Source organism: Amblyomma americanum, chromosome 2 (assembly GCF_052857255.1).
Source record: "Amblyomma americanum isolate KBUSLIRL-KWMA chromosome 2, ASM5285725v1, whole genome shotgun sequence".
NCBI lineage: Eukaryota > Metazoa > Arthropoda > Arachnida > Ixodida > Ixodidae > Amblyomma > Amblyomma americanum.
In genome coordinates, this window is record NC_135498.1 from 42,032,025 (window position 1) to 42,046,675 (window position 14,651).

At 47.0% G+C, this 14,651-nt stretch overlaps 1 protein-coding gene across 3 annotated transcripts in view; it reads right to left on the reverse strand.

Annotated features, from left to right (window-relative positions):
- Pp4-19C (protein phosphatase 19C) overlaps positions 1-14,399 on the reverse strand; it is a 44,639-nt gene extending 30,240 nt beyond the window's left edge. For all 3 annotated transcript variants that reach the window (XM_077654054.1, XM_077654052.1, XM_077654053.1), the window contains exons 1-5: positions 14,281-14,399; positions 13,737-13,895; positions 11,746-11,898; positions 7,934-8,107; positions 1,533-1,659 (exon numbers count right to left, since the gene is read on the reverse strand). In XM_077654054.1, coding sequence (XP_077510180.1) covers positions 1,533-1,659; positions 7,934-8,107; positions 11,746-11,898; positions 13,737-13,895; positions 14,281-14,283 — 616 coding nt within the window. In that variant the 5' untranslated portion in view covers positions 14,284-14,399. The remainder of the gene's footprint in view (positions 1-1,532; positions 1,660-7,933; positions 8,108-11,745; positions 11,899-13,736; positions 13,896-14,280) is intronic.
- Between the last annotated feature and the right edge of the window lie 252 nt (positions 14,400-14,651).

Sequence of the window (14,651 nt, forward strand, 5' to 3'; positions counted from 1 at the left end):
GGATGGAAAGCTGTTTACAGTTCTTGAAGCAGCGCGGTGACTTGCTCTTCTCGATCACGAATGGCCGTAGCTTGCACGAGCCGTCCATGTTGGCTGCAAGCAGCACCGGCACACGCACTTTGCTCATTTTACCACCGTGGCATGTGGTTCCACGAAGAGCGAGTGTCTTATTCGGCAACATTTGCCAAAAGAGACCAGTTTCGTCTGCATTGAAGATTTCTGCAGGCGAAAACTTCTCAGTGATCTTCGGCCACTCCTCAGAAAGCCACTGCTGCATCTCCTGGCTGCTGACAGCCCCACTTTCGCCTGAAATGGCCTTTCCTACAATGTCGTGGCGGTTTTTAAACCGTTGCAGCCATCCAGTGCCACCGCAAAAGTTCTCTTCGCCATGAGCCGTAGCAAACCATTTGGCCTTTTCGATTAAGGTCGGGCCACCCACGGGAATATTTTTCGCTCGGATTTCAAGAAACCACGTGTAGAGTGCCTTCTCCACTTTGTCAAAAGCAGCAGGGTGCACACGACACGCTCCCGAGCGACTTTCCTCACCTGCTTTAAGCTTGATGTCCTGCTTGTTTTTTAACAACGTACTTAAAGTACTCCGCGGAATGCCAAATGCGTCTGCCACGGAGGACTTCTTTTCTCCATTCTCTACACGCCGGATTACTTCAAGCTTTCTTGCAAAGTCCAGATTCTTCCTCTTTTTTATGTCCACGGATGCCATAGCTCACCAGATGACTGCAATCACACACGCTACACACGGCACGTTGAAACAGAGGCACGCACAACAACACGCCCGATGTGCAGATGGAGCAGTCCAAGCGAAGCCTGTTCGAGCGACAGTCAACGGGGCTGCGAAGGAACGACAAAGGGAAAAGAAAAAAGAGAGCGGGGAAAAAGATCGACGGAATATGCCGTCGAAGGCGCTATGTTCGTGTTTTGAGCCCTCTCTGGCTCTCTCGTCTCCCGTGGCCCACGAGCGACCGTGCTGACCCTTCACTCTCTCTCTCTCTCCCTTTTCCCAGGAAGCGTGGCTTGGAAACGTCGCCGCGTCTCCATGCCGTGCACTCTCTTCGATGAGCTCCAATGCCCTTGCCCAATGCACACGCCGGTGGTAGAGGAGGAGCGAGAGAGCTCGCGCCGGTGGGGCGCAAGAATGGGGGAAAGCTCTGCGTCTCCGTCGCTAGGCGACGGCCGCGCATGCGCAGAGGAGGAGCCTGCTGACTGACTCTGCGGAAAAGTTTACCTCTGAGGACCGGACACGAATGTCTTTGGGAAAAGCGCACCTTCCAGGGGCGCGGCGCAGCGCGCTGTTCGATATATCGAATGTCCAACGAAAATGGAATTCGATATACTACGCAATTGTCCTATACTTTTACATAGTATTTTCAAGGGGGTAGTCTGTGTGTTCGATATAGCCAATAATTCGAAATATGCGGGTTCGATATATCCGGGTTCGACTGTATGAAATATTCCCACAGTTCTGCCTATCGTTTACTGGGTTGCAAAAAAAAAAAAAAAAATGTGGCACATACCTTCGGGGTCTGACCAAAGCAGGTCACACATGGGCCCGTCGTGGGGCACCTCCTGCTTGCGATCAATGGTGCGGATCTGGTCCAGGGTTTGGATGGATGGCGACAGGCCACCGTGAACGCAGAAGATCTGCACAAGTCACGCCAGCAGTGCGTACAAATTGTAAAAATGCCCCGAACAGGCCCGCTTCTCCAGATCATGCCTAAAATAGAAGTCAGCTGCCAACGATTGAATATGAACACCGGACGACAAAATTGTGGACGAGACAGGATGAAAAAGCACAGCATGCAGGCCTTCGCCCTGCGGCCCTTTTTCATTCCTTGTCCACATTTTTTTTGTTGGCTGCTCTTCAAGTTCGTTCATGCGCCACATGCCTCGGACCTCTGTTCTTCTACCACTGTCAATAGTTAAACCACATAACACGGAATACCAGAGTAGAAGCTCATCCAAACAGTGGTGCAACTAAGGCATTTTTGATCTACAGGAGCAAGCAATGCGCTTGCAACAGTTTGTACTTCCCGTAATTAGAATGGTAAAATGTGCGTATTTAGCCTGAATTGGCTCACATCCCCTTTCATACAACTTGCAACTGCATTTTGAAGCCTAGTATGAATAAAGCAAGTATTTGAGCCCAACTACTCCTGACACAAATCTGAACCTCCCTAGACGACAGCACACAGTGAAATTCCTGCTGAGTGCCAATCCTAACTGTAGGTTTCAGGATGAAATGAACACACAATGGCATCAATCAGGTGCCAAATCTGGTTCAGACACATTCGCATTCAAAATTTCACCCCTAAACTATCTGTATACAGACATGAAACGGAGCGAAAAAAATAAAATAAAAATAAAGCAGACAGATTCGAAAAAACTTTTCGACAAGCTCCACTTGGCTTGTTTCATGCCTGTCGTGGTTGTGTGCACAATTCCGCAATGTGCACAACTATGTGGTTTCGAATTTGAAGTGCTGGAGATGCTGCAACGCATATGATTCAGTGTAGCCAGTCACTGGTCACGTCATCAATCGCTCAACAACAAAAGCTAACAAAGCAAGCTACTGGAGCCTTCGAGATCAGCAGCTACAAACAACTGCCGGGTACAAATCTCATAGCGTCACCTCGTCATGCATTTAGGAGGAAAGGGCTTGCCTCAGAAAGTACTTCAGACTGTTCAAGAAGTTCAAGTTTGTGCAGTAGAGGACATGTGGCAAGAATACGAGCACACAGGGGTCAGCCCATCATTGAAAGTGGCCCTCTTCAGTTTGAACCCAACTTAATTTCTACAAACTTTCTGTCCCTTTTGAGTTTGAATTACTAAGTTTCACTGCACAGAAAAAACGGCAACTTGGGTGTATAGACAGCTGTGAGGGAGTGAGCAGAATTAAAGTCTGAAAATCAAGCAATAAGCTGCAATTTCAGCCAAGGTTACACATAAACACTGCAAGAAGCATGACAATGTTACACATAAGTCTGAAAAATCAAGCATGCCCAAGGTCCCTTGGAGACTGTATTGCACTGCACCAAAACGTCTCTCCCAAAAGTGGAACAGCCAAACAAAACTGGTTCTGAAGCAGCTCTTGGAGCAGAAATGAAACAATTTTGTAGCATTAATATTACCATTTTTGGGAAACTTAAGAGCACAAACGTGGTAAATCTTCACTGAAATAAACTCTTACGGCTCTAAGCAGTGGTATGATTGCAAGTTTTTGTGCCATACAATAAACTAGAAGTGCTGTGTTTTTAACCCTAATGGTTTTTGCGACGAGACTGCCATAAATAAAAATGTGGCGTGTGAAAATTCTAAATTAATGCATCAGCCAGCAGTTGGTGCAGTCCAGAGGACACAGTGCACAGTATGCCATGAGCCAAGCAACTTCTGCGCTCATGCGCTGCAAAGCATGCCTCTCGCTGCTGCTCTGCACTGCTCAGTACTTTATACGGTTCTGGCCAATGTGCACCGCATATGTTCCTGGCTGTGAAGCTAGGCAAGGACAAAGTCTGCTTGCAAGAAACATGATGGCTGGGCAGGCTGAGAGAGGAGGCATGTAGAAAAAAAGCGAGCACCTCTGCCCCTTGACTGAGGTCTGTTCTTTCAGGGCAAAAGCCTTGGGGTGTACAAGTATCAAATTTAGGTTGCAAATCAGATATTTTCAAATAAGTTCAAATATATGTAATAAAAAAAATACAGGCAGCTTAAAAAATATAAAAATAAAGGCTTTTCAGAATAAACAGCCATGAAACTGAACTTTACCATGCTCAATAAAAAAGTCTGCATGGCATAGCTTACGGAATGGTTTGCTACTGTTACATACTGAATCCTGAAGCATTGTGGGGTGATGAGGTATTTCCTCACTGGCAGAGTGACGTCAGAAAGGCTGCTATAGGAGCGGCAGGGCAAAACACAACAAGACACCTTGGGAAACAAAGAGCGGCAACTTGAGGTTACAACACGTGTGGCACCATTCCTTTCACGCTTCTTCACAACGTCTGAATGCAGATCATTGTTTGTGGAACACAGCCCCAATACGGACCACTTTCAGCAGGAAGTGAAGCGCCTAGCCCTCGCATATCGGTCTCACAGCAATGACAGCCGGACGATGGACGAAAATGACGTCCCAAACTGAAGGCGCAAAAATGAAAAGCCGTGAGATGCAGCAACACGAGTCACACTGTACGAGATGCAACTGCACGGGGCTGGCTCCTTGTGGCATGATTGTGGCACTGGCACTCATTCATTTCACCTTCTTTGCCGACGCGTTCATCACCACTCACCACCTGTGCCGTGGCCCAATGTTATGACATGCCGTGTGGTGCTGCACCTCATTTTCTTACCTGCTAGCAGCCAACAGCCGCGCCAGCTGCCCCGGCTCTCAACTGCCGTCGACGCATTGCTTTCATGCAAATCCTAGCATCAACATGCATACTGACTGTCGATTTAACGCGGGAACAGCAAGTTAACCGATGCAACAAGCGTGAAATGGTGTAACTAGTGAATGCAGTCTGGAGTCTGTGACAACCAGCCGTGAGTTCAGATTAACAAAAAAACCCCTTAATTCCAGAAAATTTTGAAGGGGTCGGCCGAATCACTAACTTTTACAGTTAAACCTCGATGTAACGAACCTCCATATAGAGAATTCCTCGATATTAAGATGTTTCTCAATTCCCCAACGCCGAGGGCCCCCATTGAAGCGCGTGTAATTTAAGACCTCCATGTAATGAAGGTGCTGCGGCGGTTGACCTTGATATAATAAACATGCTACGCTATCTACCTTAGCTAGTGCTGAGTTCCTCAAATCTGGCAGACCCATGTGAAAGTTTCACGATGATAAACCACGAACTGAGAACAGAGGAACGCCATCCGCAACAGCAGTTGACACAGTGCACAGTGCTCCAGCGCCACCGACGCATCTCCGATGGTTTCTCTCTTGGAACGTCATATACTACAAGGCATTACAATAGTTCATACTCAAAAGAAGCGAAAAATAATTGGGCATAGCAAAAAAGAAACGACACGAGCAGTGCGCGGCCATCGCCGCCGTGCGGTTGCTCGGGACTGCGGCGCCAACAGCTCTCACGCGTCGGGAGCGGGGACGGTGGAGAGCGCTGGAGACGCAAGGTGAGCAGTCCGTTTCCTGGGGCAGCAGCGAGGGGAGCGCAAAGAGAGGAAACATGCAGGTAGAAGCACATGCTTCCACGGTCAATCTATGGTGGCGGCGCGGCCGTACGTGTTCTTCTCTAGCTCGGTTGCGTTGTCTCTGCCTCCCCCACCCTCCCCCAGCGGCGTTTAGTGAGCTGCGACGGAAGTGGCGGCGGCTGCTGCTGCATTCCGCTTCTCCACGTTTATGACTGAGTACCAATATTGTCAGTAAACATTTTCAAGGTGAGTTTAGCTAATTTATTTAGTATTTTGGTTTCCGTTCTGGAGTGTCCTTTCGACTCTTCTCGCGAAAACTGCAAGCAACGAAAACCTGGGTGTAAAGAAAAATCTTGGGACTTCTTTCAATTTCGTTATAACCATAACCAGGTTTAACTGTACTAACTTTGAAGAAAGCTAGAAATTGGTATTATACAGTAGCTCTCGTTAATTCGAACTCGAAGGGGATCGGAAAATTGTTCGAATTATCGAATGGGCGCCGGAATGAGTGGTTACAGCGCTCCGCCGCGCGGGCAGAACCCGAAGCAGTCACATCTAGACTTGTTACCGTGAGCCAGGCACTACTACACATTTGTGGAGGGCATATTCTGAGAACTAAATTCATCCGGTCGTAATGGGAAATGAAATAAATTGATCGGCCAGTTATGAGCCAGAAACAAGTACTGGAACGCATTCGCGTGAGCAGCGAGCTTTAGTGCAGGAATATATGACGCTATTTGAACTCCAAAACATACGGGGAAGGGTTGTCAAAATTAAAAGTAATCGGCAAAGTGCATTTGCTTGCGTTTCTTCTGCCCAGACCCCATCAGCATCATCTGCAGCTTGCCCAAAGCTCCTGTGCAACGTGAGAGTTCTCACTGACAGAGAAGTGGCATGCTGCAACATCGAGCGCCGACACTACTTCATGTGCACTTTGTGGTGGCATAGTCTCGTCGCCGCCGTCGAACTCATCCCTGTTGGCTGTTCTCACCGCATGTGAGCCTTGCGACGTCATCTGGGAGCATGCAGCCTCAATTATATCGGTGTCACTCAAGGGCTCCAACGTCTCCACGCTGCTGTCCACATAACTCGCGCACGCAGCACCAACAAAAGCCGCCATTGCCCGAACAGCCATACTACGTTGTTTTCACCACATGATTGCGACCCAGCGACCGCGGCACAACGAAAACCTGGAACGGCTTGCGCCAAAGCATCAGCGGCGCGGGCACGGAGGAAGAAAATTTTTCCTTCCTCAATGGGCGCGGGCAGCGAAAACCTGCTACGGCATGCACCGGAACGAGAGCTCTGTGAGCTTCATGCACTCGGCCTTTTTACTTTTCCATTGTTTTACATCTCTGGTAAATTTAGAGCGTGTTTTACTTGCTACAGGTCAACTTCTATCTACGAGGAGCGGTGTCAGCCAGTGGCTCCTAGTTCGAATTAACCATAGCGGATGCTGACTTGTTCGAATTATCGGGAGTTTTCCCCCCCCTGAAATACACAGGGCTGTGCCGGGACCCGGGCGTCAGTTCGAATTAACCGTAAGTTCAAATTAAACGAGTTCGAATTAACGAGCTTTCATTGTACTGAGAACGAAATAGTGTTGGGCTCGCATGGCTTTTGGCCCTCGCAACATGGTGCAGAAAATCACATTTGTATCAAAGTGGTGCAATTGGCACAGCTGTCCCGCCCCCCGTTCTCCTGTATGCTCTTCCAAAGTGATTGAAAATGCAGCAACAAAAGGAGACACAAAGAAATTCGTTTGTAGCGAAAACTACATTGGCCACGAACTCGCAGTTTCGCCGTGCTCGCACTCTCACCGTGGTCGCACCGCACCACGTGACCAGGCACGGCGGCGCGCCGCGGGCAGCTGCTCCGCACCACATGACCAACCATGTGGTCGGTGGCGGGAGCCACTGAAACCCCCGCACACTCACTGAATAATAATAATAATAAAAAAAAAGTGTGCCGAGGCTGGGAATCGTACCAGGGCCTTTGGCGTTTAAGGCGGAGACGCTACCACTCTGCCACGACTGCGCATCTAGTGAATGCACGGGTTTCATATATTAATGCTTCTGAACCAGATGTCCCTGTGCTTTCGCTACGTATATCCTGGGACTAACAGAGCTAGGCCATCATCAATTTTTTGGCCCCTCTGCCTTGATGCAGATATCTGCAAGCTGTCCAGCTCAGTTACTTGCCTCATCAGGTGGCACATGCGTGCGCCTTGTGTGTTTCACTGCATTATGGTCTGAATGATGATTACTAACCTGCCTGCACATATGCACAGGAAAGTCACAAGAAATTAATTTCTGCTGTTCCCTGTCCTCCCCGGCTACTGCAGGTTGTAACACACCGGGTTATCAAAAGCAACTTGCACTGCTTCAACACTATCAAGTAGTTCTGGTTCCTTTTTGTCATATGGCAAAAGGCTAGCCCCGAGAGCCCATAGGACTTGTATCGTGATATAAAGCAGATGGGCCTTCAGATTCAGCAATTTTTGAAACGTGGGTCAAGTACAGTGTGTGCAGTACCGCTTGCTCCTTGATAAATACATGTGCCATGGAGTGCTCTTACCTCTTCAAAGCGAAAGCATGACAGTGTGGGTGAAACCCAATAGTATTTTCCCCCATGACCAGGCCCATAACAGCACGTCGCCCTGCCCACTCTCTAGGCAGCCAATCTAAGACCGCAGAGAAAAGCTGCACAAACTTGCCAGTGTAAATGACACGATGTTGCCAATATAGTTCTACTGTTGATTCCTACCCACCTTGCCATCAATGACAGCAGACAAGGAGAGGTAGTCGAAGATCTCTGTGCAGTAACGCCACACGGTGATGGAACCGTACTTGCGCAGGCACTCATCATAGAAGCCGTACACCTGTGTGATCTGCCGGCTCTCATGGTTCCCCCTGATCAGCGTAATGCGGTCTGGGTAGCGGACCTGGGTGCACAACGGCAGCACATTGGTCAATGCTATACACACACTCTGGGGTGGCTACAAAGCAGCAATACTTTGTGCATAAATGAAAAACAACATAGCATGCATCACTCCTGCAGTGGCTACTTGAAAAAAAAAAAAAAAACCCCACAAATGCAGTGCATGCTTGGACACCAAGTGAGCCATGCAAGTTCAGTTTTTGACTACAAGAGGGCACAACGCTGTAAACCTGTGGACAAGTTTTCACAGGACAACAGAAAAAGAACGCAGTAAAATTTCTGGATATCTCAAACAAAGATCAGTCAACACACATGTCCAACTTTGAGCTTTTCTAAAGCTAATTTAGCGAAATTTTGTTTCTACAGAGACATAAGATATATGGTAAAAATTCGTTTTTTTTTCTAAAAATGAAAGGAAAAACCTATCATCCAGAAAAGATATGACCCAAACCACCTGATTTTCAGAAATGAAGCTGTTGAATGAGGCACGAAAACATTTATTGATAACTTCATTTCATAAAAATCTCGATCAGCATCTCTGGCACAAAGTCTACACAGATCCTTGCCTGACACTCACAGAATTCAATCTGCATCTGCGTTGTCTTAAGTGCGAAATGAACTTCTTACACAAACACTTCTGGACTGTGACAGCAATGACAAAAATAGCCGAAATCGTCATTTTTCGGACGCTTTGCCCCCTTGCACTTAAGCAATGCGGGGAAGCTACTGTGGAGGCTGACTGTCGAAGAGTTGCTTTTTATGTTGCGTTCCCCAGACCCGTCCCATTTGTATGTAGGCGCGTTATAGTTCTCACATGCTTCGCCCCACAGCGCTTAGGCTCCGAGAAGACGCTGGTGCGCTTCTCCTCTTCACGTGGCAACCACACAGGAGTGACCTACTCGTATAACTAGAATTTTTTTTTTAGTGCTTCACCCGTTTGCACCAAAGCACTGCACAGAAGCCACTCTAGCGCGTAGCTGCAGCATGTCGCAGGGCCCCATATTCGGCCCACTTGTAAGTTTGCACGAGCGTGGTCGGTCAGTACTATATTATATATAACAAGAACTTGTGGAAATTTTATATGGGGACTTATTATCCGGAAGAAAAATAGAGCAACCTGATGGGACACCTTTATTGCCTGCAATTTAGAGCATATGAACAGTGAAGTCAATTGAACTGGGGACGCATCAACGAGGTTTTACCCTGTATATTCTAAATAACTTGTACATCTGATTTCAGTGTAAAAGGGTGGAACCCATCCAACTAATCCATATGTTTCTCTCTCCATTTCAGGCGTTCTGTCGACTGCTCTCTTTTTTTAATAACTGAATTCACAATATGAACTCCTTTCACAATTGTTTATGAGTTCCGGGGTTCTATTTCATATACAATTATTTTTGAAGCCCTACTGACAATGAACTTTGACTAAACGATCAATGAACAATTGTACCATTCACCTTGAATCCGGTGAAACAAAAAGCTCCTTGAATCACACACAACAAATGCACCGGTCAGGCTGGGGTGCCCGGACGCTTTACGAGTTATAGAGAGTAGAGTTGCCACTACACTGTACCATCAGTACAGTTGTACCGATAGCCATCGGTGGGCAATGACAAAAACCATGTGCAGATTCTGCTCATTCCTCACCTCAAACTCATCACAAGCACAGTCCAAAGTCCACGAGTAGCCAAATACCAGTCAGCTACTGCATATCGCTTCAACTGGGTTTTCACACGAGGGTCGAATGCTTGCAAATTCTGTGCGACAACCCTTGACCCTAGTTCTCTAAAGAGCTCACAAACCAAACAACATAAACAAGCCACTGATGTGACAGGCAGGGGCAATGAAGGAAAGTAACCAAAATGCAAGATGAAGATAAGCAATGCGAACAATCACATACGTCAACAAAAAAAAACTGGAGACGCTTAAGCGTCGTCTTTAAGAGTGGGACGCGACAGCGTGTTGCAGCACTGCCAAGGAGTCCATGGAACGCCATTTTGGCGTGACGCCTTGCCCGTTGGACAAAATGCTCAGAGTCTCTAGAAGGCCTCTCAGAACACAGACGTTGCTCCACACTAGCATTCTTAGACGGCTGCGTTTCCATCACACCTGTTCCAAAACGAACGACACTACTCCGATGAAGAAAGGTCGCCTACACGCGCACCATCTGCCGGGCCAGCGCCGTGCATGGCAAAGGGGGGTTTCAGTGGGTAACACTAGATGGCGCTACAACTGCACACGAAGCACAGAGGAATTTACCGGAAATGCGTGGTACTCGCCTAATTTTGACATCTGTAATTTACGTGCTTATAATTACTCATGTACACCTCAGTACAGATCTCGAAGATTCGTTTCTAAGAGCCCCTTGCATTCACTAGATGCGCCTTTATTCATGTTCAAACGTCAAGCCGTTGTGGCGGAGTGGAAGCGTCCCCGTCTCGAACGCCAAAGGCCTTGGTTCGATTCCCGGCCTTGACCCCGATTTTTTTATACATTGAGTGTGCATTCCCTCAGATTTTTATGCAGCCCCAAATATTTCCAATGCGCAATGCCGACAACTACAACTACTACTACTGCTTTTCAACCGAATGAGCTGCATACGCTGTCACGGAAATGAGTACTGGTATGTTGGACAACACAAATCCACTAAAGTTCCGCCATTTATCATTATGCTGCTGCGTTTCACAATTTCTGTATCACAATATTGACGCAACATGCAAAAATGCCAGGAGACATTGAAAGATTTAAATGGAAAAGCAGAATTTGAAAGCCTCCAATGTTTATTGAATGTGACCTCTGTGACATAATAAGAAGATATATAGACAGGGATGTACTCAAAAGGTCAAGAATAAATGTATAAGTACCTATGCCCGATCCTGCACATCAGAACATAAATTTAGAAAACTCATTGATATATACTGTTAAGCTGGACAAAACGTGAAGAAACTTTATCGACTATTATTTGAGTCCATTCTGTAATCGAACATTTAATGTGCATGGATATGGGCTCTACAGTTGGTCCTACCCGTCATGAATGCTGCAATTCAATAGACTAGAGCAATGCAAGTTTTTTTTTACATGCAATGCAAGATGCTTCTCCCTAATGCAAAGATACTGGCGTTCCACCCAAATTACCAAGCCTGCGCCATGCAACCACCTAATCAACAAAAGTTGTGTTGTTTTGGGTTTCACGGCACATAAGGCACATCATGTGCCAAAAGTAATCGACAAAAGTGACCACCCAGTTTCTTCCTAGCAAGCAATAAATAAAGCAGCATTTTGGAAAAGTTGAGCAGCAAATTTAACACAATTAAAGTGAACACCGCAATGCTCAACTCAAAAACTGTCTCCAGTGCCACCCAAGTAATGCCCAAGTAAGTAAGAATTATGGAGTCAAACTAAACAGCCTGCAGAGTAAAAATGCAATGTGTCTGACAGCAGAGCCATGAAGTAACATAAGATAGTGGAACTATATCAATATAACATCAATATAAAAGCTGCTCTATATGATGCCAAGCGGCACTAGGGCACTAGTAAACATTTGACTTTTTCTTGCATCTGAAAAGCACAGCGAAACCACTGGCTGCCAGAAATTTCCCCACAGTCCAGTGCACAACCGAGTTCCTCAAGCTGGGCACTTGCCTTAAGGGCGAGGAGCAAGAGAAATGTCTCCACGCTGTAGAAACCCCGGTCGACGAAGTCTCCCATGAAGAGGTAGTTGGTGTCAGGGACATCTCCGCCAACCTTGAACAGCTCTTTCAGGTCATAAAACTGGCCATGGATGTCACCACATACCTGTATTGCAAATCAACAGGCAAGATATTGTATAGAAGCAACATGAAAGCAAAACCTAAACTGATTTTCATTACTTGCATAACATTAATTTCCATCGCAAGTGCTAAAACCTGAGCAGTTTACAGTTTGTTTCGACAACATAACCTGCAACTATAAACACAGGCACTATGGCTGCGAAACGTGTTAGCCTGTGGTACAAGAGTATGTATACAAATGTCTAACGCATCGCTTGAAAGAAAACACACAAGCGAAAATTTGGTGTCTGTAATCTTTTAAGGGTATGGCGAGAGAGCTTTAGTGGGTTAATGCCCACATATGCAGAACTGTTCATCGTTTACTTAACATTCATAGATCGCGGCGAGCCCTCATACCACCACCAGCACAGTGGCGCATCGCTTCACTGCTGCGTCCGCCACTGCACTGGCACATAGCTCTTTCTATCACAGCCACCGGCAGGGCTTCTGCGATCCATGTTGCCACAATGATCAGTTTGCTCACAATTCGGTAGGCAGGCTGTGATGACGCCACAAGGTTATGTGACCATGGTGGTGCGACGGCCTCCCCAATCAAACGCGACGTAGGGAGGCTAGCTTTGGGAGCACATGGCAATACACCAAATCAGGGGGTACAGGGTGATATGGGATGGGCGTCGTTCGATAGCAGAGAAGCTAGCAGTAAGATAGCATTTGAGGAGCGATTGAGAAAAATTGGGGAAAAGCAGTGGGCTAGGAAAGTTTTCAGATAACTGCACATACGGATTGTTGACACAAAATGGAGAAAGCGAACTAGAAAATTGACGACCAAATATCTGGACAGCAGTAGGGGGGCAAATCAGCAATTATCGGTTAAGAAAAAGGTTAAAGAAACAGAGAGAGCTCTGTGGAAAAGAGGGATGCTGATGTAATCGGCACTGGGAACATACAGGATATTTAAGCAGGAAATCGCCAAAGAAAATATCTATGATAATTGTAGGGGGAGGCCAGGTCGGGAGTTTTGCGGCCTAAGACATATAGAGTCAGGTATCACGAGATAGACATGTGCGTTGTGTGCGGAGAGGAGGAAACGGCTGAACACTTGACACTTTTCTGTAAAGGGCTTCACCCTGCAGTGGAAAGCAGCGGGGCTGATTTATCCAAGGCATTGTGGTTTAAGGACAGTGAAGGAAAAGTAGATTTTAAGCGGGTAGGAGTAACCAAGCGAAGGTTATCTGATTGGTGGCTAAAATCAAGACAAGAGTAAAATTTCCCAAGTCATGGCTACGTAGCTTGAACCACCGCCCAATTTAAAGGGTTCAGCCTTATCCATCCATCCATCCATCCATCCATCCATCCATCCATCCATCCACAAGACAAGATTCTTGCTCGGGGTTGGTACGCCTAGAGTAGTGCTTTCGCAATAAAACGCGCATCAACCATGAGCATTTACGTTTCTAAAGAAACACTGAATAGTTGGGAAAATCATAGCAACCAGGACGACCAGACGCTTTAATGCTCGCACTAAACCTAAGTACCCAGTTCACGACGGTGACGAGAAATTGGCAGCGGAACAAGGCTCGTTTGATTTAGTTTACGTTCACCAGTGTAAACCAGCCCCGCAGACAAGTCACCGAACGGCTCCGTAATCCAACATCTGACTCGCATGTATGCTGGAACGAACAATTAGAGAACGAAACTTTAAACCACAGCAAACAAGATACTTTACAATGCCGCGACATAATTGCGGCATATGACAGGCAGGATACGACACACAGGGAAATTTTCGCGCCGGAAAACGAAACGGCATACAGATGATAGCGGGGCCTTCTGCGTCGATGCCAAAACTAAAAATTAGAAACTCACGGTGACCGGCGAGTCCACCCTCTGGACGTTGCTCTCTTCGACAAGAATTTCCCGGGCTTTGGCGCAGAGTGACTTGACCTCCGACTCCTTGATGATTTCGCACCTTCGCAGCTGCTCGATCTGGCGATCCAGATCGCTGCCGTCGCCCATACCTCCGTCCTGCAATCAAAAGGGAGCGCGAACAAAGACCCTTACGCCAAACGGTTTCGAGGCAGTGGGAAATTGCTAACTTCTCCCGGCGTAGCGTAGTACGCTAGCCGTCGGACGTTACGCCAACAGGAAGAAAGTCTACAGCGCAGCGCTCAGCGGCGTATAACCCAACTGTCAAATACAAAAAGACCGGCACAATACATTCAGCGAGGTGCTGAAGACCTGCGCAAATTGACGAAGGTTTTATGTAACGCAGCGCCTAACTCGCACCGAATGGTTGACAAGCAAAGGCGGCGACTAAGCCAGCATTACCGCCACATTCCAGGAACGCGCTGAAGGCACCAGATGCTTAGTCCAGAGCAAGCAAAAGCGTAAGTATCAGAGCCAGACTTGCCATTTTGTTTGCGGCGTGATTAAAGTCAGCTTGCCGAATGAAAGAAGTCACAAATATTGACTAAGGACCATCGTCGCTCCACCTCGGCGCTTGGTCGCACCACAAAACAATGACGAAAAAAAAATGTCACGTGACTAGATTTAGCCGCTTTCATCAAACGCGCAGTTGCGTAATTATAACAGAAAGCAACTTTCTCATTTGCATTATCTTTTTTATAAACACAAAATGTGTCCTTTCTAACTTATACAAAATAAAAGACGTTTATTAAACTTCGTAAGACACGCCTTTCATTAAGATGTTACGAGAGACGGATGATGCTTGCCTGACAACCGTTGCTAACGCAAGACGGTCCGCACGGAAGCTAGCCAACT